The sequence below is a fragment of the Periplaneta americana genome, chromosome 8, assembly GCF_040183065.1.
Source record: "Periplaneta americana isolate PAMFEO1 chromosome 8, P.americana_PAMFEO1_priV1, whole genome shotgun sequence".
Lineage (NCBI taxonomy): Eukaryota > Metazoa > Arthropoda > Insecta > Blattodea > Blattidae > Periplaneta > Periplaneta americana.
In genome coordinates, this window is record NC_091124.1 from 141596851 (window position 1) to 141622706 (window position 25856).

Below are 25856 nucleotides of genomic sequence, written 5' to 3' on the forward strand. Positions count from 1 at the left end.
CGCACACTGCTGCTTCAACTCGAGAATTGCTGGATCAATTCGGTTGGGAAATCTTTGATCATCCGCCCTATAGTCCAGACCTTGCTCCTAGCGATTTTCACCTTTTCACTAAGCTGAAAGACTTTCTGGGTGGTACGCGTTTTGGAAGTGATGAAGAGATGAAGAAGACAGTGAACACCTGACTTAATGAACTGGCGGCATAGAAGTATAGCACGGGAATTCTAAAGCTAGTGAACAGATACGACAAATGTTTAAATGTAGGTGGTGATTATGTAGAGAAGTAAAGGAAGCTTCAGTTATGTAACAGACTATGTTTTTTCAAATAAATATATTTTTTTTAATTATTACAACAAAACGATCGTTATTTCCTGGATCCCCCTCGTATAATAATTACCACCACCACCAACCTTGTCATTCTCTCCAATATCCTTCGCCTCATAATCATCATCATCATCATCACCACCACCATCACCATCATCACAATCATAAAGTTTACCATCATTGTCCCATGATGAAATTTTCTTGACTTCTCGGACAGTGTAACAGAAAAAGACATGTAATAAGGTTCTTATAAGTAATTACCACTTGAATGAACGCAAATCACTAGTAATAAAAATACTAGGGCATTCGAAAAGTAATGGGAACATAGTTACTGTTTCACACTAAATTTATTTAGGTTACTTTTGGCATTACATGCTTCAAATATAGTTCTCTACTATGTCAACAATACATTGCCAAATTCTTGGAAGATGGTGGACCGGACTCCATCTGCAGCATCATTTCTGGATGTCTCTCTCACTGATTGCTCTAAAGCCCTTTGGTTGTCAGCTCGTGATTGAAAGTGAATGGCTCGCTTTCACTCATCTTGCAGTAGTTCACTGTGGTAGAACTTCTCTCCCATAAGCTTCTTTTAATATCCTAAAGCATTTTTTTCCTCTTGCAACTTGGATTTTTATGGAGCACCTACTGAACATTTGTTAGGACTGTATTATGTGCTACAAATACAAATAAATTTTCAATATTGCATATTTATGAAATAATTGCTGCTGTATTACGTACTACAAGATTTTGATGTCACTGCTAGGAGCATTGATTTACAGCATTGTTGTCATTACATGGATAATCCTCGACCTCATCTCGCAAAATATCATCTTACTGTCACCAATTCCATCAATGCTAAATAACCTAGTAGTTGGTACTGCATTATTAAATAACTGACTAAAAAACGAAATCCCAAAAGAAAGCAAACTCCATCTGCTCTAAACAATTCAAATAAACTCCCAAAGACAAATCTCATCATCATCATTCTGAGGTTGATTTTTCTTAGCATGAATTACGTGAAAAAGAAATACTTTACTGATGTAAAATTAAACAGCTAGATAAAAATATAGAAAATACAACAAACAATTTGTACGGTATGTGTCACAATTTTATTGCAATAATTCTTTATTTAATTATCTGTTGATTTCAAGTTTTAAAAGGTAATGTAGTGTTTGTTATGAAAAACATACATTTTTTTTTTTTTTTTTGTAGCTCCATCGTCTCCACAGAATGTAACAGTCGTGGTTCTAAATCCTACTACTATTGAGGTACAGTGGTTACCACCTCAAGAATTCAATGATGAGAAAGTATGGTATGAGGTACATTGGTGCACAGAACGTATGGTAGCTGGACTGCGACAGAAGACTGATAATGATTTCATGAACACTGACTCACTGAAGAATGTTCATAGAGCTAATCTTCGGAATTTACAGCCAGGAGAAACATATCGAATCTGGGTAAAATAAACTTTACTTTAAGACAAGTGTGACTAGTAGGTCTAATAAGCATTTTTGTTAGTAGGAATTTATGTTTTGTACTAAGTATTTACTTATAAGCTCATACGTCATTTAACAGTTTCATTGTTTATACATTTTATAAAATGCACAAACTTCAAAAACAGGGCGATTCAGGAGGAATAGAAAATACAGTATTTTAGGAGTGGTAATGTGAACTATTCTGAGTAAAAAGTTCATATAAACATGTGTCCAATTTTCAATGGCTGTGGTGAGACAGCTGTTTGAATGTGACATAATTTATAACAAGGCGTACAATATGTATGAAGGAACAACAAATTCGGCTTGCTGTGTGTTACCGAAACGTCTTACAGTGCGCATCTAGTTAGCCTTTCTACAAAACGAGCTTCCAATGTTGTTGCAGAAGGTTCCCTTGGCTACAAGGATGGGCATGTTCTTCCACAATGACGGAGCCCCTGTATAGTTTAGATGTCAGATGACACATCACCTAAATGTTCTCCAAAAGATGGATCGGCCACAGTGATCACATGCATTGGTCACTAAGATCCTCAGACCTGTCGATGTTTGTCTGTGGTGGTGGATGAAAGACGAAGTGTACAAAAACAAAGTAAACACAAGGAACGAATTGGTCGCTCATGCTATAAATAGTGCTGCCCCTCACAAAATAATGATAAGAAGGCCTCAGGAGAGCAACTTTACTGTTGTCAACAGGCCAGGAAAGTACATGGGGAAGTGAAAGAACTTCTTTTTGGCGCTAGGGGAACTTCATTTAATTTAACCAAAACCATTCTCCTTTCTCTTAAATTTTCTAATAAGAACATTAACAAAATTTGTCTAATAGTATTGGGAGATTCATTATCCATTTTACATAATCACTTGTATAATACTATGTAATTTTTTTTTACTTCATTTCATTACTCTTCAATGTATTTTCATCTCATGTTTCTCCGAAATCAAATTGTACTTTATTTTTTAAATTTATCATTGTTCCGTATTCTCTCCACAACCATATTGTATTTTTAATTTAACCTCTGCTTTGTATTCTGGATCCTAGTGGTCAGCCGTAGATTTCGGCCAGATGTCCCAAATTGTGGAATTTATGTGAAACCAATGGTGAAATTTTTTAACCATTACTTTAAACTGCTGAAATGTATTGATACCAGTACCGTGTAAATAAGGAATAAATGTAAGCATTAAGTCATTTGTCTTTCCTTCTTGCACTTGCAATGCTTGTTATGTGTAACATTCAAACAGCTGTATCTGCACATCCATTGAAAATTGGACACCTGTTTATATGAAATTTCTTACTCAGTGAGAATAGTTAATACTACCACCCTCTAAAATATTTACTATTTCTCCTGAATCAGCCTGTATGTTTGATATGGTGGAGTTATGCATTCCCCAAATTGTTGTTATTTTTGTATGTTAGTTTAGCCAGTTTTCGTCCATTCTCAAAATCAATTTGTGATATGTACTTTTTTAGATGGAAGGAGTGAATGTTAAAAACAGAATAAAGATTTTACTGCTTATTCTTTTAACAAAAAACATTTTAATATAAACTCTTATGTTTAGTTTAGTGTGTGTGTGTGTGTATTATATATATATAACCGCAGACAGAATTCTGGCTTAGTAGGCCTACTTGAAAGGTCCACATCTAGCTAATCCCCAAAGCTTGCTATTCCACTTAGATTTTCCGTATTTTTTTAAGTCCGATCTCAAAACTTTTCAGAAATTACATGAGTGTCTATATTACTGTGTAGGTATGATTGATAACTTTTATACTGTACCTAAGGACTAAACATTCCAGACATTTTGTAATTATTCTAAAAACCAAATAGGCCTGTTATATGGGTAGATTAGGCCTTAAACTAATCTATGTCAACTCACTATTTTGCAAGTCGAAGCAATTCAAAGAGACAACTGTAGGGGTAAAAAACTGCTGACAAATTCGAATGATAGAATAATGAATGTAAATATGGCAGAATATAATATTAACGATATGTTCTTTAAAATTCATAGTAGAAGTTTTAACGTAAAAATGCATTTACCCTAAAATGACAGCAATCCTATGTGCTCGCAAAGTAAGGAATTAAGCAATAAAATTATATGTATATGTTTTATTTTTATACAGGTGCGCGCTAACTCTCAGAACAGCAAAACTTATAGTGACAGTGATGGAGTTGTTATTAAGACATATCCAGAACCCAATAATATCACTCTCTTACATGCTACACCTTATGCACTTAATATCTCATGGATTCCTTCTAAGAACGTTTCTATTGTAAGGTTGGTATGGCAGTCAAGTTTTAATTATTAATTACTAAGTAATTTATTGATCTGGTTTGATAACTGATCATTAGCTTTTCAGCATAAAATATATTAATTTAATGCAATTGAAAGTACTGAACCATGCCACAGCATCATGCCTTAGACTAGCGTTATGGAATGAGCACTGGTCCGAGTTTTCATGGGAGAGGAAATTTTTTCATGAAATTTCGGCCAGTTTATGGGACCATTGCCAATTTAAAATCGTGATGAATTTAGGGAGTTAGAGTAGCGAAGATTTCGCAAGCTAGCTGTAATGGTAGAAGTGGGAGGAATCATCGTGCTAACTACATGTTACGCCCGGTGCTGGTTGATGATCGTTCACCTTTGTTGAGGCATGTGGACTTAGGCCAGCAGTCAGCTGGTAGACCTTCACTCTCCATGGGTGAAACTCCCTCTATATCTGAACAAAGTTTAATTTATTTTCGTCTGTTCAGATATTTTAATAAGTATAAAAATACTAATATAAAATTATATAAAGAAATATATCTATTTTAATATCATACTTCATTGTAAATAAGAAATTATTGGATAATTAACGTTAAATACTGTAGCTATCTTACTTACTTACAAATGGCTTTTAAGGAACCCGCAGATTCATTGCCGCCCTCACATAAGCCGTGATCGGTCCCAATCTTGAGCAAGATTAACCCAGTCCCTACCATCATATCTCACCTATCCATATTAATATTATCCTCCCATCTAAGCCTTGGCCTCCTCATTTGAATTTTTCCACCTCTTCAAAGGATAAATCTCTAATTTTTATATTTCCATTTCCTACATTATTCTGGTCACGAGACATAATCATATACTTGTCTTTTCTGGATTTACTTTCAAACCTATCGCTTTACGTGCTTCAAGTAAAATTTCCGTGTTTTCCCTAATCATTTGTGGATTTTCTTCTAAAATATTCACGTCATCTGCATGGACAAGAAGTTGATGTAACCTGTTCAATTCCAAACCCTCTCTGTTATCCTGAACTTTCCTAATGGCATATTCTAGTTAAATAAGCCTATTTATTTAAAAAGAAACGTGAACTCAACTATTTATAGTGTCGTTAAGAAATTGCTCATATTTGTGTGAACACGTAACTGGCCGAAAGGAGTAATTTTAAGAAGGATTCAATTTCCGTTCAATTAATGCAATGAAAAATTTATTTTTAACAAAAGAAACTTTATTTTATGTTCCTGGATGAAACTGTGTCCATCCGGTCCAACTGCCCCCCATTGAAAATGCGCTGATGTTGAATAAATGAATTGGAAATTAACAACTCTTTATGTATTACGGCTTTTAGGTTATGAAGGTCGATGATACGATGATGGGGGAGTAAATTTGTAATGTGAAAACGAAATGATATGGTTTATTTAACGACGCTCGCAACTGCAGAGGTTATATCAGCGTCACCGGTGTGCCAGAATTTTGTCCCACAGGAATTCTTTTACATGCCAATAAATCTACTGACATGAGCCTGACGCATTTAAAGACATTTAAATGCCATCGACCTGGGTCGGGATTGAACCCACAAACTCGAGCATAGAAGGCCAGCACTATACCCGCAGTAGTGTATACCAAGGCCGACAATATGAAAGAGAAGCAAAACGAAGTATTGGGAGAAAAATTGCTCCACTGCCATTATAATCATCACAGTTCTCTATGAGATTGTCCCAGATCTAATGACTTTTGTCAAGAAGCTGTTGGACCACAATCAGTTATAATTGCAATTAGAAGTGATAGGGGATCCATAGAATCCTGATAATTGCGTGTACGTCTTTTATTGTTTTGCATTTGTTTACATTTGTTTATTTTTTTATTATAATGGATGTGGCTTTTATTGTTTAATATTTTTTATTGCATTCGATTTTTTATTATTACTGATATGATAGAGGCTTTCATTAAGATTTTGGCAATGCCAGAATCTCGTATACAAGTCTATTGGCAGCTAATAAATATTATTATTATTATTATTATTATTATTATTATTATTATTATTATTAATATTATTATTATTATTCCTTTTGTAAATAAAATATAAATGATTAACATAATACCGGTAAGCTATTATTTTGCGTAAAGATTAATTTTTGGTCCTACAGAATTTATCTGTTATGGTAACAATGGTCATTATTGTTGTTGTTTTTATTATTATTATTATTATTATTATTATTATTATTATTCCTTTTGTAAATAAAATATAAATGATTAACATAATACCGGTAAGCTATTATTTTGCGTAAAGATTAATTTTTGATCCTACAGAATTTATCTGTTATGGTAACAATGGTCATTAAAGGAGAAAAACTCGCTTCAGCGCCAGGAATCGCCCCAAAGGGAAAAACGTTAGAGGAGAGGGATTTGATCCGGTGTTGTGGATTGAACTTCAGCATAGCTCAGTGGTTAGAGTGCTTGATACGTAGAACCAATGACTCGAGTTCGATCCCCAGTACCAGAGCGAATTTTTCTTCGTTAATAACTATTATTTTGCTTTACATAACCAAAGTTGTTCCCAGTACATAAGCATGTTGCTGTTTAGTCAATTATCCGAAGAAGGTCTGAACCTCACAAGCGATACCAACAAGGTATCACTTATTTCATTTCATTTATTGTATTCCATAGATCTTACATTAGGAATGAATATTTACTTTTATTTTTGCATTGATTTCCATTAAATATATTGATTTTGAATAGTGATGTTGTTGCATTTTGAATATAAACTACTTAAGTAGTTTAACATAGTAAAATATTGATTTGTGGTGTCAGTGATATAATTTATTTATCTTAGGTTATGATGTATATATCAATTTGTTAAGATGTGGAACAAGTCAAAATTTTACAAGATTACAATTTTTTTGGCGAGATGTAGTGATTATGAGGCAACTAAGCTAGGAGATAATGAGTAGAGTGGCCGTTTCTTTCCCTCTTCATTCCCTCATTGATTAGTTACATACACTAATCAAACTTCAGATGTATTTGTTCTTTCTCTGGCACATACCAGTACCGTCAAGTGAGATGTACTGCCTGATGATAGATGTAGGTACATATCAGCCAGAACGTTAATCAGTGGACATACATAAGCATTCGTGTATAAAATAAGTTATTATAATTTTGTGCAAGTAGATTACACAACACTCGACAGATGGCTTCACATGTACACTTTGGCATGTGCAGCATCAAGTGTAAACTTGAAATTTGTGTTATACTAAAAATGTTAAATTTTGTTGACCTCAAACACGCATTTACGTCAGAAATGGTGAATATAACAAAAATCATAAGCATGTTAATTTAATAATTCCTGCTTCACAACTATACATTTACTTTCAGTTATGATATTCAATTCCGCGAAGCTGGTTCTGGAAATTGGAATAGCTTGCTTCAAGAGTCAGAAGACACAACAGTCTATTTTGTGGAGCACCTACTTCCAAAAACACACTATATATTTAGACTATCATTAATTTACCCACACTCTTCAATTCCATATATTTGGCCACCAGATGAGAGATTTACATATGAATCATTAGGTAAGAACTTTAATATATATTTTTTTACAATCAGACATAACAGTTAAATATTACAGTATTTAAGATTTTTACAATGTTCAATGTGCTACGAGGTTTTCAGACTTTTGCATCATGTTACATATTAGAAATACCGGTATCCAACGTTTCAGAGCTACGCACTGACTATATCAGAAGGGAAGGCAAGAAAAGGGAAATCTATTTGTCGCAATTCTGGACACTAGTTCTTAGTAGCACACTAAATAAATAAGTCCCCATTTCCTTGTGTTTCCTGATAGAATTAACATGTGGCCTCAAAATATTGATGTTTGTTCATCTACAATACAGTGCAAGAATCTCGTACAGTACTACTTAAAAGTTAAACAAACATCTTTCTCAGTCTCTCGTACAATGTTATATTTTATTAAACAAAATCTATTACTACACAATTTAAATTGTTGGCCTCTCTATGAACATGAACTACAAACAATCTCGTCATAAAATCATTATCTATCGTCCTCAAGTAACTCTTGTACTATTTTTCATTAGAAAGTAATTAAACAATTACTATTACCGGTATTATTATTAAAAATTGATATATTTTAGGGATGACATTAACATTCATTTTTGTATCATAACATACATAAAACGCACTCGCTATGTGAAGTCTATTTCCTGACTGCGCAACAAGCTCCTTGCCATAGAGGACTGTGTTTTCCCTAATAAACTTCTAGCAGATTTAACGGATATAAAATTCATACTACCATAATTTAACCTACAGTAGAATTTAAAAGTGGTACTGTATTTTGTAAAATGTTTCCAACATTCATTTATAGTTTTCTACACAAAGGGCAGGTCCCTTACTACAAACCCGTGAATAATTCTTGTCTGTGAGGTTAGAAATTTCAATATGAATATTATTACTTCATCTAGAACGTGATGATTGTTCAGTTTCCCCTTAATAACAAAAACCGCAGTGACTTAAATCAGGAGATTATGGTGACCACAATTTTCGACTAATCATGCTATCTAATATCTTTCTAATCTAGCTCATTGAAGAACCTGAAGTACATGAAATAACCGGAAGTTTTCTCTTTTTCTGTCAGCTCATTAACGAAATGAATATGTCATCAACTTTGATTTTCAGAATTTTCTGTCTTCTCATCAAACACTGGGCCAAGATTTCTATGCACACTTGTCACATATGTTCATGTTGTATTTTTTTTTATCTAATGGTGAGTACTTGACTTAAAACCATTCACTGAAGCATAACCATCTATGGATGATGTGCCAAAGCTGTAGCTAATTCTTTTAGCTGCCATATGCGTTGCCTTTGGTGCACCATGGGAGGCGAACTACATAGCACTTCGTGATAATGATGATATTAATGCAACATTGGTGCAACAGGAGAGAAATTCTGGTAGGAAAAATGGGAGTACCTCGTGAAAACCTACGACCAAGCACTGTCTTTGCCCATCACAACAAATTCCAGTTGGTCCCAACAGGATTCAAACCCGGTTTACCAGTGTGAAAACTTGATGCTCTAGTCATCCAACATGTGGTATTGAGCTAATTGGATGATTTTTATTGAATTTTATTTAGCTTATTCTCCATGATGTTTGCTTTATGAGAGCATCGTATATACAATTATATTATTTGTTCCACAGTATGCATGCATATATGGGTTCTCACTAATAACAACTGAAGAAGACTGTTCGTGAAATAAAAGTACATAGTCTATGTATCATTAATAGGGTGACCATAAATCCCTTACTTCCGGAGCAGTATCTCATTTGCACATTTTTCTCTCCAGAAAACAATTTTGTTCCCTTAAGTTTATTTTGTTGTATTAACATTTTACTTACAAACGATAAATATTTTGGTGGAACTGTTGCGATTATAGTAATCTAGACTTTGTATAGTGTCATAAAACGAAACTCTAACGGTTAAACATAAACACATGCCTAACATGGGAATAAGAACTGTATCCATTTTTAATGGAATATATGCACAATTTTCAGGAGACTGTCCAAGTCCTCCCGGAATACCAGTTGTCCAACATTTAAGAAGAGATGTATATCAAGTCATATGGGATCCTTCTCGTGAAAATGGTGCCCACATAGAGTTGTACAGCTTAGAAGGCAAGATTGAAGGAGGGAAAAGGGAAAAACGAGAAGTCAACCTTACAATAATTGAAGATCATGGTGCAGCTAGAATAGAAGACAACATAATCGATACTGGTAATGAAGATGATAATGACAACTGGGTATTGTACTACAATGGAACAGGTATGCAACAACTTGGCATTTTATTTTTGTAATATTTCAGTCACACCTTAGACATCTGAAGGCTTTCTTTTTCCCGAAGATGGGTTTGTTCTCTAACAAATCTAATGAGCTTTTAAGTGGACAGAGAATCTGTAGTAAGTTACACGTTTTAGCAAAATTTTATCAAAAGAGATTACAATATGCAAACAGCTACTTTTTGTGAAATTCTGTAGAATTAATTACACACCATGTAATGTATAAATGGAGTTAGAAATGATAGGGCCTACCTTTTTATTATACAAAATGAAGTTTATCTTCTTACTTGATTGCATAGTAAATTATTTCACTTATATACAGAGTGAATCATATGGTACGGTAGTTCAAGAAAATCAATTTTAAATAGAAATACAGTTCACAGTATTATAGTATAGTAGTATAGTAGGCCTATTATTAGCTGTTGTTATAACAAAAGCTATTGGCATTGTTAAAGTACAAGTGTAAAATTATCGTACCAAAATATAAAATATTATATTACATACACCACTAAAGATAAAACAAACTGATCCAAAATGCTCCTTAGAGTTTACAATCGAGAGGCAAAATAATCAAAATAGGCTAATATCATCTAGATGAAAATTATAACACATTGATCCCAAATAATATTTGATACTCTCTATTTACATACAGTAACACGAGAATTAACTTAACAGTTTATGAGAAATTCCTCACATATTACAAAAATAATACCATAAAACTGAAAGAAACCTTAAAAATTTCTAGAGCTTGATTTTCTAATTCAAAATATTCTTCTACAGAATAGAACGGGTTTCTAAGAAGCCATGTTTTCACTTTTACTTTATGATAAAATAAAAAACTGAAGTGCTGCTTAAAATGAAGACTGAGAAAATATATTTTCATGATAGTGATAACACTGGCCAACAAATTTTTTGTTGGATTTCTATCATCAGCTGTTATTAACTAATTTGTGGGTGCTGATTTCAGATCTGAGGTTAGTTTTTTTCTGAAAGTTCTGGTTTTTTTGCACTCGACATATTAAAATTTCAATTTTCATTTTTTCTCATTTACCTCATAGCGTATGTGGAGAGATATTTGCTTAAACTGTCTTAAAATTAGCTGGGCATAAAGATTAAATTTCTAAATTTCTTCAGTAATACAAACTGAAACACATATAGTCTTAAACTTTCTTAAAATTAGTTGATTAATAAACATTAAATTGCAATATAGTCTAAATTTTTTCAGTGGTACAAACACATACAGTCATAAACTGATTGCTGTATAACACATTTGATACTGTGCCATTATGTAGTAGAACACACTTCAGACTGCGCTTAGAACTGTCTACAAATAAACGCCAATCATTTGAACTATATAATGTAACCCCTAATTCCTGTAGAAGACCTGAGACGTTATGACAATAAATAAACTTATTCTCCTCTGTAAAATATAAAAGAAAGGCTTCCCTCGTTTTCGGAAGTATGAAACTTTTGTGTTGGGCCTTAGTAATCCTTTTTCTTGCAATCTAGAGGCGAACACTTCAGCTGCAAGCTTGGAGAGATCCAAATCACCACAAGGTCATTCAGCTCAGGCTGGTTAAATTTCTGAGTAGTTAAGGACTCTCCAATACTAGAAGAATACTCATCCTGTGCTATTCCTTCAGTCTCATCACTTGTCTCCGAATTTTTATCCTCATCTTCAGATGTTGTAAACCCTTTAAAAACTGGAACTGATAGCTCATCAGAATGCACAGTAGGTCGAATTGCTGACGGGATACTGGGATAGAAGATGTTGTGACTGTTTTTCTTACTAATACTCTTTGTATTGATGAGACAAAAATAGCAATCAACTTTGGTTCTCACCAGGTCATAGGAATTCTGAAAGGTAAATCCTTATGTTTCCCTTTTGTCCAGTCATGCAGCATTTCTTCGCAATTGTGACACACACCATGTGGGACCCATTTCTTGTCTTGGTCCCCAATAGTAAGTCCGAAGTACGCTTTATAAGCGCGTCTCACAAAGGATGTTATTTTACTCCTTTGTCGAATAAGGGTGAAGTATCCACAAATGTAGCAGAAACTGTCTGGGTTGTTTATACATTGACGTCTTCTTTTAGCCATGATCAGATGTGAAATAACAACGGAAACATTATTCATATCTAAACAATATTACCTTATTACCTGTCGATAACATAAACATAAACGGCTGGAATGCAAAAGTTCGAATTGCATGAAAACTAGGGCATGGAGAAAAAAACCGTTTTCAGATTTGAAATCAGCACGTCAAAAATATTAAGAATTATTGAAAAAATCTTATGCAATTGACATTTCGACAAAAATTGTTGGTCAATGTAATTTACTTCTGTTAACTCAAGGAATTAAAAAAACTGCTATATTGTGCATTATCTGTCAAATAAACATCTCAAGTTTATACAAATCTGACTTTTCAGATATACCGTAGCTCCCTGTAAAGCTGACTTAAATAATATGAAGGGAAAAATTGTTCCAGGGCTGGATATCGAACCCAGGACCTTTGGATGAGCGTGCCAACGTTCAAGTGACTGAATTACCCGGAACTATACCAGACCCGGCTCAATTTTCCCCTTATATTCACATACCTCAAGTGGGTTGACAGAATGCCAGATCCCAGTATTGAGTGCACACTTACTGTTCGATATCCATTCCTGGAACAATTTTTCCCTTGAAATTATTCAGGTCAGCTCCCTAGGGAGCTATACCTGAAAAGCCAGATTTATATAATATGCACTACTGTTTTGATAACAGAAAACCACAAATTTAAGTCACACAGTAAATGTGCACTCAATGCTGGGCTCTGACATTCTGTCAACCCACTTGAGGTAATGTGGATATAAGTGGAAAATTGAGCCAGGGTCTAGTATAGTTCATGGGTAGCTCAATTGGTAGAGCGTTGCCGCGCTCATTTAAAGGTCCAGGGTTCGATACCTGGTCCTGGAACAATTTTTCACTTGAAATTATTCACTTCAAGTTTATATTTACAAATTAAATAGTCTGGAAATATATTAAGAACAAAAGGAGATCAGTTCATTCATCTTAAAATATGTTTCATATAATTGTTAAGTGTCAGAATTATTTAACTGTATAAATATGTTTTCAGTCCAGTTTCTTATAATATCCCAAGATTTATTGAGTAGTTGATAAAATACGTCTGAGACAAATTGTAAGAAATATATGGTAAACATAACCACTATATTTTAAGTTATTTTATCATCAGAACATGTGTTGCAACTGGAAATTTATTTCTTTACAGAAAACTACTGGATTATTACAGACCTTAGTCCAAGTTTGAAGTATGTGTTTCGAGTGCGGTCCATGAATAAATATGGCTGGAGTGATTTTAGCATATCAAGTGAATCATTTGATTTTACTGAAGCAGCCATGCTAGCAAAGCAACAGGAACTGGGAATTGTGCTTGGCATCAGCATACCAATAGTAGCTGTGGCCATTTGTATAACTGGAATGTTCATATTGATGTATGGTAAGGATCTCAACATATTTTCAGTGAATTTCCCGTTTTCCTTTCTATTTTTTACATAGATTTATCTATATTCTTTTTTTTTGCAATTGCCTCGTTATATCAGTGTAAAAGAGAATAAATTTCACAACATGATCACTATATCAAAAGAGTATGCTCACAACAACTCTGCTGTAAGGGTAAACAACCAAAATAGGAAAAGTAAAAAATGTAACAATTATATATTCGTTGATTAATAACAACATTTTATTAGTAATTGATTAAATGGCGACCTTACTCTCGCTGCCTGTTGAGATGGTGCCAAGACACAGAAAGCTCTGAGGATGGTGTCAAGTAGCACCGAAACAGCTGTAAGCCGCACATGCTTACATAATTAACACGAGTAAGATCGCCATTTAATCAATTACCTTATATTCAAGTGTTAAAAGTAGTGTACGAAAGATTCAACATGGATTATCAACGTTTTATTATGAAATAGACTTTCCAGTCAAGTCTGGCCTCAATCATGTACCTAAGTACCCATTTCTTCTCTGAATGAACAGAAAGCAGTAAGTCATATACTAATTCATTGCCAAGTTATCTATGTGTAGAGTACATGTCCACACTAAAATTAATGAACACTGATTATCAGCTTTAAATAAAAAATATTATGACTGTATAGAAGTGTTGACCAAGAATTGGATAATTAATTGTATTTAGAGGCTAAATAGAGAAAAACTTTTTTTAGAACTTACTAAGCAGCAACTTGTAGAAGGGTATCTCCACAAAAAGTGAAAAATACACTAAAACTCTACAAAAGGAATATAACATTTTTCGAAAATACGGCAATTACCTGTTTGGGAAAAGATCTGAAGATTGACGACTCAAAACGTTTTGATTGTATACAATATTTCCAACCTGGAAAGTGAGCAAGCAATTAACTTACTGACAAAGAGTGCTGTAAAATGCTGAAAATAAATTAATTCTTTTTTGCAATTCCTCGTAATGATATTTTTCCTGGTTAATACATGACGAGCATAAGAGCCTATTTCCTCAGTCGATCAAAAGTTTCAGCTTAATGAAATATAACTTGTTTGAATAGGTTACATGTTGGATGTTTCAGCTGAATTCTTAATAAAAGTAGTCATTTCAGAGAAAAAGGTAGAAGAGTACACTGTATACTTTATCAATTCTTGCTGATTATTAAATTAATATCTTAAGTTAAACTTGTGTAATGTAAATATTGGTACATACCTTAAAAAAAAATGTTCTTCCAACCTTTTATCAAATGTATGTATCGGTATGTGTATGTATTTATTCACATTGCAAATGAGTAAATACCTGGTGGCAGTGGTAGGTAACTAATTACTCTCAATAATAACAATTAAAAATAAACACAATTAATAATAATAATAATAATAATAAAAGTAAATTTCATTTGTATCTTAACCCTAAGTTCGAACTAAAACGCACGAGTATGATATGTTCATACATGCACAAGTACCTTTCACTACACTCATTTCGCTGTCAACTCATTCACTGCACTGGAACTACGACACATTTCACTGACACTATCCTAATTCCACTAACACTTCAAAAAGATTCCACTGTTCAAATACTTTGCACTACCGCTATAAACTATGAAACTTCACTGACACAAAGACACTTCACACTTCAATGGCACAACACACTTCTTCACTGATACAACACTTTAAATAACATAATATCAATTACACTCTTTAAATAGTGTGCATAATATACTACTACCCATTAGTAAAGTCCTTAAGCCTATTTTTAAATACATTTTTGGTTATTGGTAAAGTCTTTAATAAGTCTGCAGGTAAAGCATTCCAGTATCTGATAGTACAATTGAGAAAAGAAAATTTTCCAGTGTCCGTCCTCTGTCTTTTTTCCCCTCAATTTATGTGAGCAGTCATTCCTTGAAGAGTAATTTCACGGCTGCAACCTATTTTTTATTTCTCTCAGCCAGGCTCACCTCTGTATGTTTTGAACATTGCGCATAATCGAATTCACATTCTCCTGTCCGTGAGTGTGTCCCATTTTAATGTTGAATTATTAAGACAATACTTGAGAGCCCATTTTTTAATCTTTTCCAATGTCTTAATATGTTCTAATCTGTAAGAATCCTAACATGCAGCACCATATTCCATTACTGGACGAACTAGTGACTTATATGCAATCTCTTTGGATTTATCAGAGCCCTTTGTTAGTACCCTCATCACAAAGTGTAACACTCTCCATGCTTTTCCCACTGTATCAGTAATGTATTCCCCCCAACCGAGATCACTGCTAAAAGTTATTCCTAGGTATTTACATTTGTTAACTTCTGGAATGGTTTCACCCCCTAAAGTACACGATGCAATTATTTTATTTCTTATAATAATATATTATTATAATGGTACACTTACAAAAAAATTCACAAACGATGTACCGGGGTAATGTGCTCCAATAACTCACACCTTTTCAATTAGAAACATTCGATTAATACGTCTCATAGGTCTTCATGAAATTACTTGTTACTGAGTAAAGAATGCTATGTAACATCCCTTCTTTATAATTATAATTTTTTTTTTTTTCTATTTACACAGTATTTCAACGGAGGGAGAAAGAAAAGAAGGATCTACAAGTGGTAACACTGAGCACTGTGACTCGAGGACCAGATGTCGAACTGGCAACCCTGAGAGAATTACCCCGCAGAGGGAACTTTGTTCACAACACAAATGCTCTTTACACAACAGCTGACATTCCAACTGATGAAGAAATAGCTCTACTGCCTCATATTCGCAGAGACCAAATAACTCTAACCAAGTTTCTTGGTAGTGGAGCTTTTGGAGAAGTTTTCGAAGGAAATGCACGAAATTTAGCTAATTCTGGAGGAGCAGAAACAAAAGTAGCTATCAAAGTAAGAAAATAATATATGTTAAAGTAAGAAACAGAGTAAATGGATTTTTGTCAGGAATTCTTAAATTTTATGTAGTACTTTTGTGTCTAGTATGAAAGATTTTAATATGTATCCCATTCCAAATACGCCAGAGGAATTTTTCCTTTTATTTTGTGCCTCAAAGGGCTCACACATCACATTTAAGAATAGGTTAAATCTCGTTGTTATCCCACAGAGTTACATTTATGACTGAAATTATAAAAATAATTTTATCTTATTAGTATATTCAATTTTGTTCATTATCATTAATATCACTTATCTTGACAGACATTACGAAAAGGAGCTACTGAACAAGAGAAAGCTGAGTTTTTGAAAGAAGCGCAACTGATGAGCAACTTCAAACATGAACATATTCTACAATTGTTAGGAGTATGTTTGGATAACGATCCAAACTTCATCATAATGGAGTTGATGGAAAATGGAGACCTACTAAGTTACCTGCGCTCTAATCGACCTCTTCTTGTAAGTAGCACAAATTATTCCTCACAGTATATTTTTCAAATAAAATATAACACCTAATAGAAAACATAGATACGAATTTTATTTTATATACCGTAATCACTGACTTCTTTCTTTTTTCCTTCAGTATACAGGAAATTCACTCACGCTGCTTGATCTGTTGGCCATGTGTGTAGATGTTGCTAGAGGTTGCAGATATTTAGAAGAAATGCATTTTGTTCACCGAGATCTGGCATGTCGTAATTGCCTCGTATCATCAGGTGACCCTCAAACAAGAATAGTTAAAATCGGAGATTTTGGCCTTGCAAGAGATATATACAAGAATGATTATTACCGAAAAGAAGGGGAAGGCTTACTGCCTGTACGGTAAGTTCACAGCTTGCTATTATTTCTCATACAGTAGGTTTACTGATTTAATAGTTATTTATTAATTTAAACAGGAGATAATTTTATTAACTGTATTTCCGATTAACCGATGGAACATATAGTGATGAAACAACTAATTCGGTTATATTTAATTACCCTAATTTCATTATAATCTCATAATTCAAACACTTCTGTTACTGAAGGTGACAAGCTATTTTGAGTTCTCTATAATGTATGATAGTCCCACACCATGGCATCATGGTCTAAGACATCCTGCCTAGGACTTACATTACGGAATGCGCTTTGGCATTCGAGTCCTCATGGGGAAGAAATTTTCTCATGAAATTTCTGCCAGTGTATGGGACCTGTACTCCCCCCCCCCCCCAGCATGTGCACTTCAGGAGTTACAATAATTGATAGTGAAATCCTGTTACGAAAGTCAGCTATAACGGCTGGGAGGATCATCGTGCTAACCACACGATACCTCCATTCTGTTGGATGATCGTCCACCTCTACTTCAGCATGTGGACGTGAGGCCAGCGCTGGCTGGTCAATCATGATCTTTCATGGGCTGTTATGTACCTTGGATTATTATTATTATTATTATTATTATTATTATTATTATTATTATTATTATTATTATTATTACTACTGCTACTACTGCTACTACTACTACTACTACTACTACTACTACTACTATTATTATTATTATTATTATTATTATTATTATTATTATATCATCATTATTATTACTACTACTACTACTACTACTACTGGTACTACTACTACTATTATTATTATTATTATTATTATTATTATTATTATTATTATATCATCATTATCATTACTACTACTACTACTACTACTACTACTACTACTACTACTACTACTACTACTACTACTACTATTAATACTACTGGTACTACTGCTACTGCTATTACTACTACTACTACTACTACTACTACTACTGGTACTACTATTACTATTATTATTATTATTATTATTATTATTATTATTATTATTATTATTAATTTTTAATTAATGGTGGGCACTTGACTAGTGTCATTCACTCGAGTGGCATTGCCCTTGGTGCACTATAGGAGGCAAACTATGTAATAGGCCTACCGTATGATGTTGATTAATGGAGCAATAGTGGAATGTAAGTAGGGAAAAGGAAGTACTCCGCTAAAACCTACCACCAAACCCCGTCCTTGTCAACCACAAATTCCAGTTGGGCCTGGTGGAATTCAAATCCAGGTTAACAACATGGAAAGCAGACACTCTAATCGGCTAGCTAATGGTGCACAGTTATCTATAATTTAGAATCCCTATAATGAAAAATATTAACAGAAAACCACAATTTAAAGTCACACAGAGTTTGTGTGCACTCGATATGGGTTTCTGGCATCTTGTCAGCCCACTCGAGTTATGTGGATATAAAGGGAAAAATTGAGATGATGTCGGGTGAAGTTCCTGGGTTGCTCAGTCGGTAGAGCATTGGTGCGTTCAGCCAAAGGTCCTGGGATCGATACCGAGCCCCGGAAAAATTTTTCCCTTGAAATTATTCAGATATAACATTGTTACATATGATGTAAGTTCATTTCAGAGTAAGGAAGAAAATAAAATTCAGTTTCAAGAACTATTGAACTTCGAATGAGTTTTCTTCTTTTTATATTATTGCATTCTCATCAGTTATGTTGTAACAATCATGGTGTACTCTGTTGTATTTAAAATAATTTTACATGGTGATATGGATGAATAGGACTATAAACGCAGAACTATAGTATTTATACTATTATAGTAAAATGAAGATCTTGATTAAAAGTCGATTTACTGCCTAGATAATTGTTAAACTGCTTGCTAATTAAATACCTTATTAAATTCATAAGCTGGTTGCAGTGTAAAAATCAGGGTATGAGTTCGAATCCTACCTAGGGCAAGGATGTTTGTTTTTTATGTGGCATATTATTTTAGGTGAAGATCCGGTGTCTTGCTGATCTCATGTCACCAGATTCCCGTCATGTATCCATCTAGTATCAGACCAAAAAATAAATAAAAAATGGGCTACAATTATATCCTAACTGGAGTATGAAAACCTTTGAATACATTTACATCAATAAGAATATGTAGCCACTCGTATTATTTCCATTCAAAAGAATGTACCGTAAAGCGGGGTGACTTTGAACGCCGAGGTGACTTTGAAGAGTAATTTAGCGCCTTTCTAAATTAAATGCTGTACCCAATTGCGAAAACTGTTTAAGTTGTCAATAAACTAATTAGTTCAGTTTTTTCGCAATAGGGTACAGCATTTAATTTAGAAAGGCGCTAGATTACTGTTCAAAGTCACCTCGGTGTTCAAAGTCACCCCACTTTACGGTATTAAATTCATGATCAAATACATGAGATAAATTTAATAAAACTGATGCGTCATACTCCTCCTGCAAAGTAGGTGGGCTTACTGTCTGTCTCTACGAGTTTATTTTTCATTTGGATTTATTTTAAGAGATCTAATTAATTAAAGCAATTCTCTTAATAGTGTTTAAATCATGTATTATTCCATGTTTATATATGAAATCTAAGTTACCTCTGGTTCAGAAATGAGCACCTCAATCAAATTTCGAATGAAAAAACTAAATCTTGTACCTTTTACAATGTAATTGTGAGTGTTTAAAATAAGGATAGTGGGCCCCCAATCCATTTCTATAAAACACAGCATGCACTCTTAACACAACGTTCATTGAATTGTGAAAAAATTGTGCCGTTCTTATAGGATATGAATATCCAACTTTCTTTTAAAAAAATGTAAAAAATTTTTCTATGGTTGTAAGATGAAGTCTAATATAAAAATATAGGCCTAATAAAGAAACTTCGCGGCTAACAATACCAACTTCATAAAAATATATAGGTAATCTTTGTCTTATTGCTGTACCGGTAACACTTGTTACCATATTATGTCAAAAGTAATGTAACAAATTGTGACCCTTTCATAAATACAGCTCTGTTTGTATCTTTTTAAATGTTTAACTTTAAATAAATGAAACTTACTTCTACATATGTATTTAATACAATAAACTGTAAAATATGTTAGTGCTTACCAGAAAAAGGACTATTAGAGACAGTGATGGAAATCATCTTTTTCTCACAGTTGGATGGCTCCTGAATCTCTAGTAGATGGAGTCTTCACATGTCAGTCTGATGTGTGGGCATTTGGAGTCCTAATCTGGGAGATTATGACTCTCGGACAGCAACCTTACCCAGCAAGAACTAACTTGGAAGTTCTGCATTATGTTAGGAATGGTGGACGCCTTGGACGACCAAATAACTGTCCAGAAGAGCTGTAAGTAACAAAATATAATTATGTAGAATTATTTGTAATAATTAAAATAACAATAACAACATACTATATATTTTAAACATTATAGACTTTAAGAATAGGTATACAATTTTAGAATCTCACTCCTTGTGATAAATATGAACCATTTTTGTTTATTTAGTAACAGCTATAAAGTTATAACAACAAAAGCCTAGAGCCCTAGGTTCGAATGCACCATATTCCTATATTATTATTCTTAGTCCAGTGGAGGGGGGGAACTTTTATTTCTTTATTTATTTAGATGATTTATCAGTGAGATTACTCATATCAGTTGCAAAAGTTACAGTTTTAGACAAAATTAAAAGCAATGAGATTAGGGATAAATTAAAAACAAGAAATGTTGTCGAGGAAATTAAATATTATCAAAAACAGTTGCTCCATAATGTAGAAAGAATGCCCTTACACAGACTACCAAGGCAAATATATATTTATCATCCTGTGGGAATAGACTAAGGACAAGATGAAAGGATTCAGTTAGCCCCGGAACGAGATAGCAATGACCAGTCTTGTTAGGAGGAGGAAGAGGAAGAAGAAGTAAATTATTAATCTTTAAATTTTATTAAAGTTTTTTTCTTTGTTACTGGTATACAGTAGGCCTATCATTAAAAATGTGAAATAGCTGACTGGAATATTGTAGTCTATTTAATTTACAGTGAAGTATTTGCAGTACAAATTGTATCATCCATGCAATACCGGTATTAGATAATTTGTGCAAATTTTGTAATACAAGCAAAATGTTTTCAGGGTAATTCCATGCAAAACAGTATGACGAAAAACATTCATATCTTCAAAATTTGTTAAAAATTGTACATTCAACTCTTTATGTCGTATATATTAATCATGTACAAAGTTATGTTTGCAACAGCTACCGTTTAAATGTAATGGGCAGTTAAAATATTTTTATTTGAGCACATAGCTCTATTTTAAATTTGTTTTCTGACCATAAGAATAATTACAAAATTTTTTTTTAAAGATATCGTTAGATAGCTTACAAAATAGGTTATTAAGATACTATAATTCAGTGCAGCTCTGAAAATTGTAAAGAAATTCAAAAATATATTTAAAAAAACGCCATTACATAAAATCGAATACTTCAATTCGCATGAAAAAAAATAAATGACAATTTACTGAGCATTTTCATTAGGCTGTCAAATTTTCATAATGGGATCTTCAAAAATAAGGAAGTTATAAATTAAAACAACTCGCCGCATAAAGGGTGATCTATGCCGCTGCACCATGCACCATCACTGTTGCTGGTCACTGTGAAAAACGTTTCCAAGTTAACAACCGGTGTGCGTCACACTTCTGATTTCAACTAGTTTCGATACTTCTGATGAATCAGAATAGGGTTTTATTGCTAACTTTCCATTAACTGGAACCACACAGTGAACACTTCTTGTTCTGGGAACAGTCTTGAGGCCGGCAAATCTTTGAGGATTTAGATTTTGTAACTACTTCGTCATGTTTTTAAATGGATGTGAATGACACAATAATTCCCTGTGTATTGCATTTTGACCAGTCATACAGTCCTTTAGGAGTTGAAATTAGAGTTCCTGGCTTTTGCAGCGATTCGCTTGATTGTACCCCTTACACTGTCACTGGGCCCTTTACCGTGACTAGTTCCAAAGAAATGCCACTCCGCAGATATTTGAAAATCGTGTTCATGATTGAGTAGATTAACGGAGTTTTTTCGTTCTTGTATTCGCTAGTTGCTCCATCACTGAAATCGTATATTTTAGATATTTCGGTATGTGTTTGTTTCAGATGTTCTATCATTTTCCTTTAAAAAAACATGCATGAACTGTTTGCACTATCGTGAACTAAGCATTCCGAAATTACTGAAAAAGAAAGGTTCTCTAAATTACCACAAACTGAATTTCTGTAATATACTGTGAATGGGTGTATTGTTGCTTGAGAAGTGCTCCAGTGATGACCTTGTGTAGCATCCTGAGTAATGAAACTGTAATTGTCTGAAAAATCACCAATGATAATGAACTAATCGGGCTTTATTTCATTTTTCAGCTACTTTAAATAATTTGCTTGGGACTTTGCAATGAAGTTGTGTACAGTATCTTGAATTTTTTAAGCCAACCAATGAAGTCATTAATGACATTTACACAGTCACTTTTCACTAAAATCATATTGGCCCTGCCAGTTATCGTCCATTCCTTGTACTAAATTTCTCTGTAACAATGACGTCAATATTTCTGATAGATTTCTCATAGATACATTTATAGTACCTTACGTTCAGGAGCATATGCTTCTTCACTCATTGAATTTCCCGCCTCTGTTTGTAAACATTCTTTTTCGCTTGCTGATTTGTCGACCTTACTTTCAGTCGCAGCAACTTCACTAACTATTTCAATTTTTTAAATCTTATGGGAAAAGCGTTCTCAAATAGCATCACCTAACACTAAATGCGGGACCTTTTTACACATGCTACCGGTACTTGTCATTTTTCTTTTACAGACTTGTGACGAATGTTTTTAAAGTCCGAAAGTGTTGCAACACCACAGATGACGCCAACTTTTCGTCTTTAATTACGCATATTGAACAATTACAACTTACAATGAGAGAACAGATCAAAATCTGCCGTCTAAACTGAAGGGAAAAAGTTACAATGACAGAACAGAACAGAATCACCCTCTAAACTGAAGGGAAAAAGTTGCATTGAGATTATAACAGGGGGGGGGGGGAACTCTCACGTGAAATCTATTAGCGTACAGTTGAGCGGATGTCGCAACATCTAGCATTTGTCATATCGATCGCTAAGCACGCGTGTGGATGTCTGGTATGAGCACGTGACGTAATACACTGCACGCGACTTTGATCCTTAATGGCAACATTTGCAATTCTGGTTTATTTAATATTTCCCGAAGTATTAGAGATCCCATCATAAAATTTTTGTAATAGATTAAGAAATTGTTTATCTCACCGTAAAAAATAGAACATGGTAAAAAAATATTCAATTTTAAAATATTAACATTTCTTTATTTTACTGTAAGTTTTAATACGTGCTGGAAGTAAAAATCCATAATAACTCAGAAGTAAGTTTAAATATATAGAGTCATCATTGTATTGGCACAGTTTTTACGTTGATACAATGAAGCATGTCATTTTAATAATATTTTTAACCCTTCGTTACTCGCGTTAAATTCCGTAACGCCAGTACTCACCTGGATTACAATGGTAATCCACATTTGTTTCTGTTTACAGACAAGGTTTAAACATTGGAATTAGATTTAAATGTTAAGAAATATATTGTTTTCAGTTATTACAGTAATAAGAATAGATATGGTACGCATAACGGAACGTATTAAATATAAATATTAATAATGAAATTGATAGTACACAAATTGCATTCAAGTGACATGTTTGCATAATATTTCAACACTGGTCGTGTCTTTGAGTCATAATTTATTGTTGCATCATAGTTATGAGTTAGTTCACTATCATCATAATTATGTAGGTTATCTAGCATTGTTGCTCACTCGATGTTTGAAGGTCATCTGAACTCTTGATCTCTCTTAATCTCTCCCACGGGAAACGCAAGTTCACTACTGCTGACCTTACTTACGTCATATTTGATAACCGAATACCTCACTCAGGGGTGTAGCAATGAAAAAATTCAGGGATGTAACAATCATTCTCACTTCACTTGTAATATTTTACAGATGTTTTTGTGTATTGTAAGAAGGATATTGATGCACTTTCATGTTTATGTTTGCATTTCACACTTTACACACGTGAGTCTAATCTACATCTGATTCAATTATCTGAGTAGGCCTATGCATTTCTTCTACACAGTTCAAACAAATTACATCTGAATGAGTAGGACAAATTCTCTTCAAGCACTGGGTACAAGATTGTCTTGTGCTCTTGTTTCTTGTTCTACCACACATGTAGCACCTACCAATACCTTCTGGCCGTGTTCCTTCTTCTTGACCTGTTTGTGGAATGCCTAACAGTTGCTCTCCTCTTCTCTTTATTTCTCTTGGAATTGTCTGTTGGGTGATACGCTCGGAAATTAGTGGCTTCATTAGGTCCAGAGCAAGGGTTTTTAGGAAGTTTTTCCGTAGAATTTTTTGTTTGTTTGCAGAATAAACAACAAGAGCATTGACACCTGCTATGTTTAGTAAGTCAAAGAAAATAGTCAGAGGCCAGCGGCGTGAATTTCTGCTTAAATCATAGGCTGAGCATAACTGGTCCAGGACATCCACAGCACATTTAGTTCTATTATAAAAAGATATTATTTCAGGCTTCTGGCTTCCTCCTGTTTCCTCATCCATTGCCTTATCATAATGCATGGTTGATAATGCTAACACTGTTTTGTTTTTCTTTGGTACATACGAAATAATTGTGCAGTTTTCATTGAATCCAAACAATGTACTGTTAACTTCCTTGTCTTGAGTAGTTGTGAAATGAGGAGGGATTTCTCTTTTGTTTTTTTTCAAGGTTCCTACAAGTGTAATTTTGTCATTTTCTAGAAGATCTAAACACAGAGGTATGCTCGTGAACCAGTTATCGGTGGTCACATTTCTTCCTGTTCCTTTGATGGGATGAACCAGCCTCTTCACCACTGCATGTGCACTGTTACTTTGGTGAAATGGACCATCTGGTTGAATACCAGCATAAATTTCCAAGTTATGAGTGTAATATGTTTTCACATCCACCATAGCAAAAATTTTGATCCCATATTTTGCTGGTTTAGTAGGTATATACACTTTCATGGGACATCGTCCTCTGAATGCAACCAACTGCTCGTCTATAGTTACATATTCGCTTGGAATGTAGCACCTTTGTGAATTCTGAACAAATAACTCGAACACTTCACGTACAGCAGCCAGTTTATCAATTTCTTTCCTTTCCTGCCTGTCATGAATGTTATCAAAGCGTAGACATCGTAACAAAAATTGGAATCTATTGTAGGTCATAGTCAGGTAAATTGACTCTATACCTGTTCCATTTTTATCCCATAGTTCTCTTACGTTCAGTCTTCCCGATTTCAAAGCACCGGCAAGATACAAAATACCTAAGAGTGCTCGAATTTCAACGTCATTTGTTAATTTGCAATCCCTGTCAAGTCCGTAATTACGCTTCACTTTTTCAATATAAATATTAGTACACCTTACTATTACATTGATTATTGTCTGATCAATAAAGCAGTCAAAACACTCTGTGTGTGTCCGCGCATTTTTTGCAGCTCTTTTAGGGCCCGGTAAATGAATCACTATATTTTGTGCTCTTCTTCTCCCTCGTAGAGATACTGGTTCTTCCTGCCAAATTGTAGTGTTGTCTCTTCCCGTATAGC

At 33.9% G+C, this 25856-nt stretch overlaps 1 protein-coding gene across 3 annotated transcripts in view; it reads left to right on the plus strand.

Moving 5' to 3' along the window:
* The window catches only part of sev (receptor protein-tyrosine kinase sevenless), a 526422-nt gene that overhangs the window by 489501 nt on the left and 11065 nt on the right, over positions 1–25856 (plus strand). For all 3 annotated transcript variants that reach the window (XM_069833737.1, XM_069833739.1, XM_069833740.1), the window contains exons 27-35: positions 1534–1778; positions 3928–4082; positions 7440–7636; positions 9634–9900; positions 13182–13409; positions 15995–16308; positions 16615–16809; positions 16934–17172; positions 20318–20509. In XM_069833737.1, the coding sequence (XP_069689838.1) occupies positions 1534–1778; positions 3928–4082; positions 7440–7636; positions 9634–9900; positions 13182–13409; positions 15995–16308; positions 16615–16809; positions 16934–17172; positions 20318–20509 (2032 nt within the window). The remainder of the gene's footprint in view (positions 1–1533; positions 1779–3927; positions 4083–7439; positions 7637–9633; positions 9901–13181; positions 13410–15994; positions 16309–16614; positions 16810–16933; positions 17173–20317; positions 20510–25856) is intronic.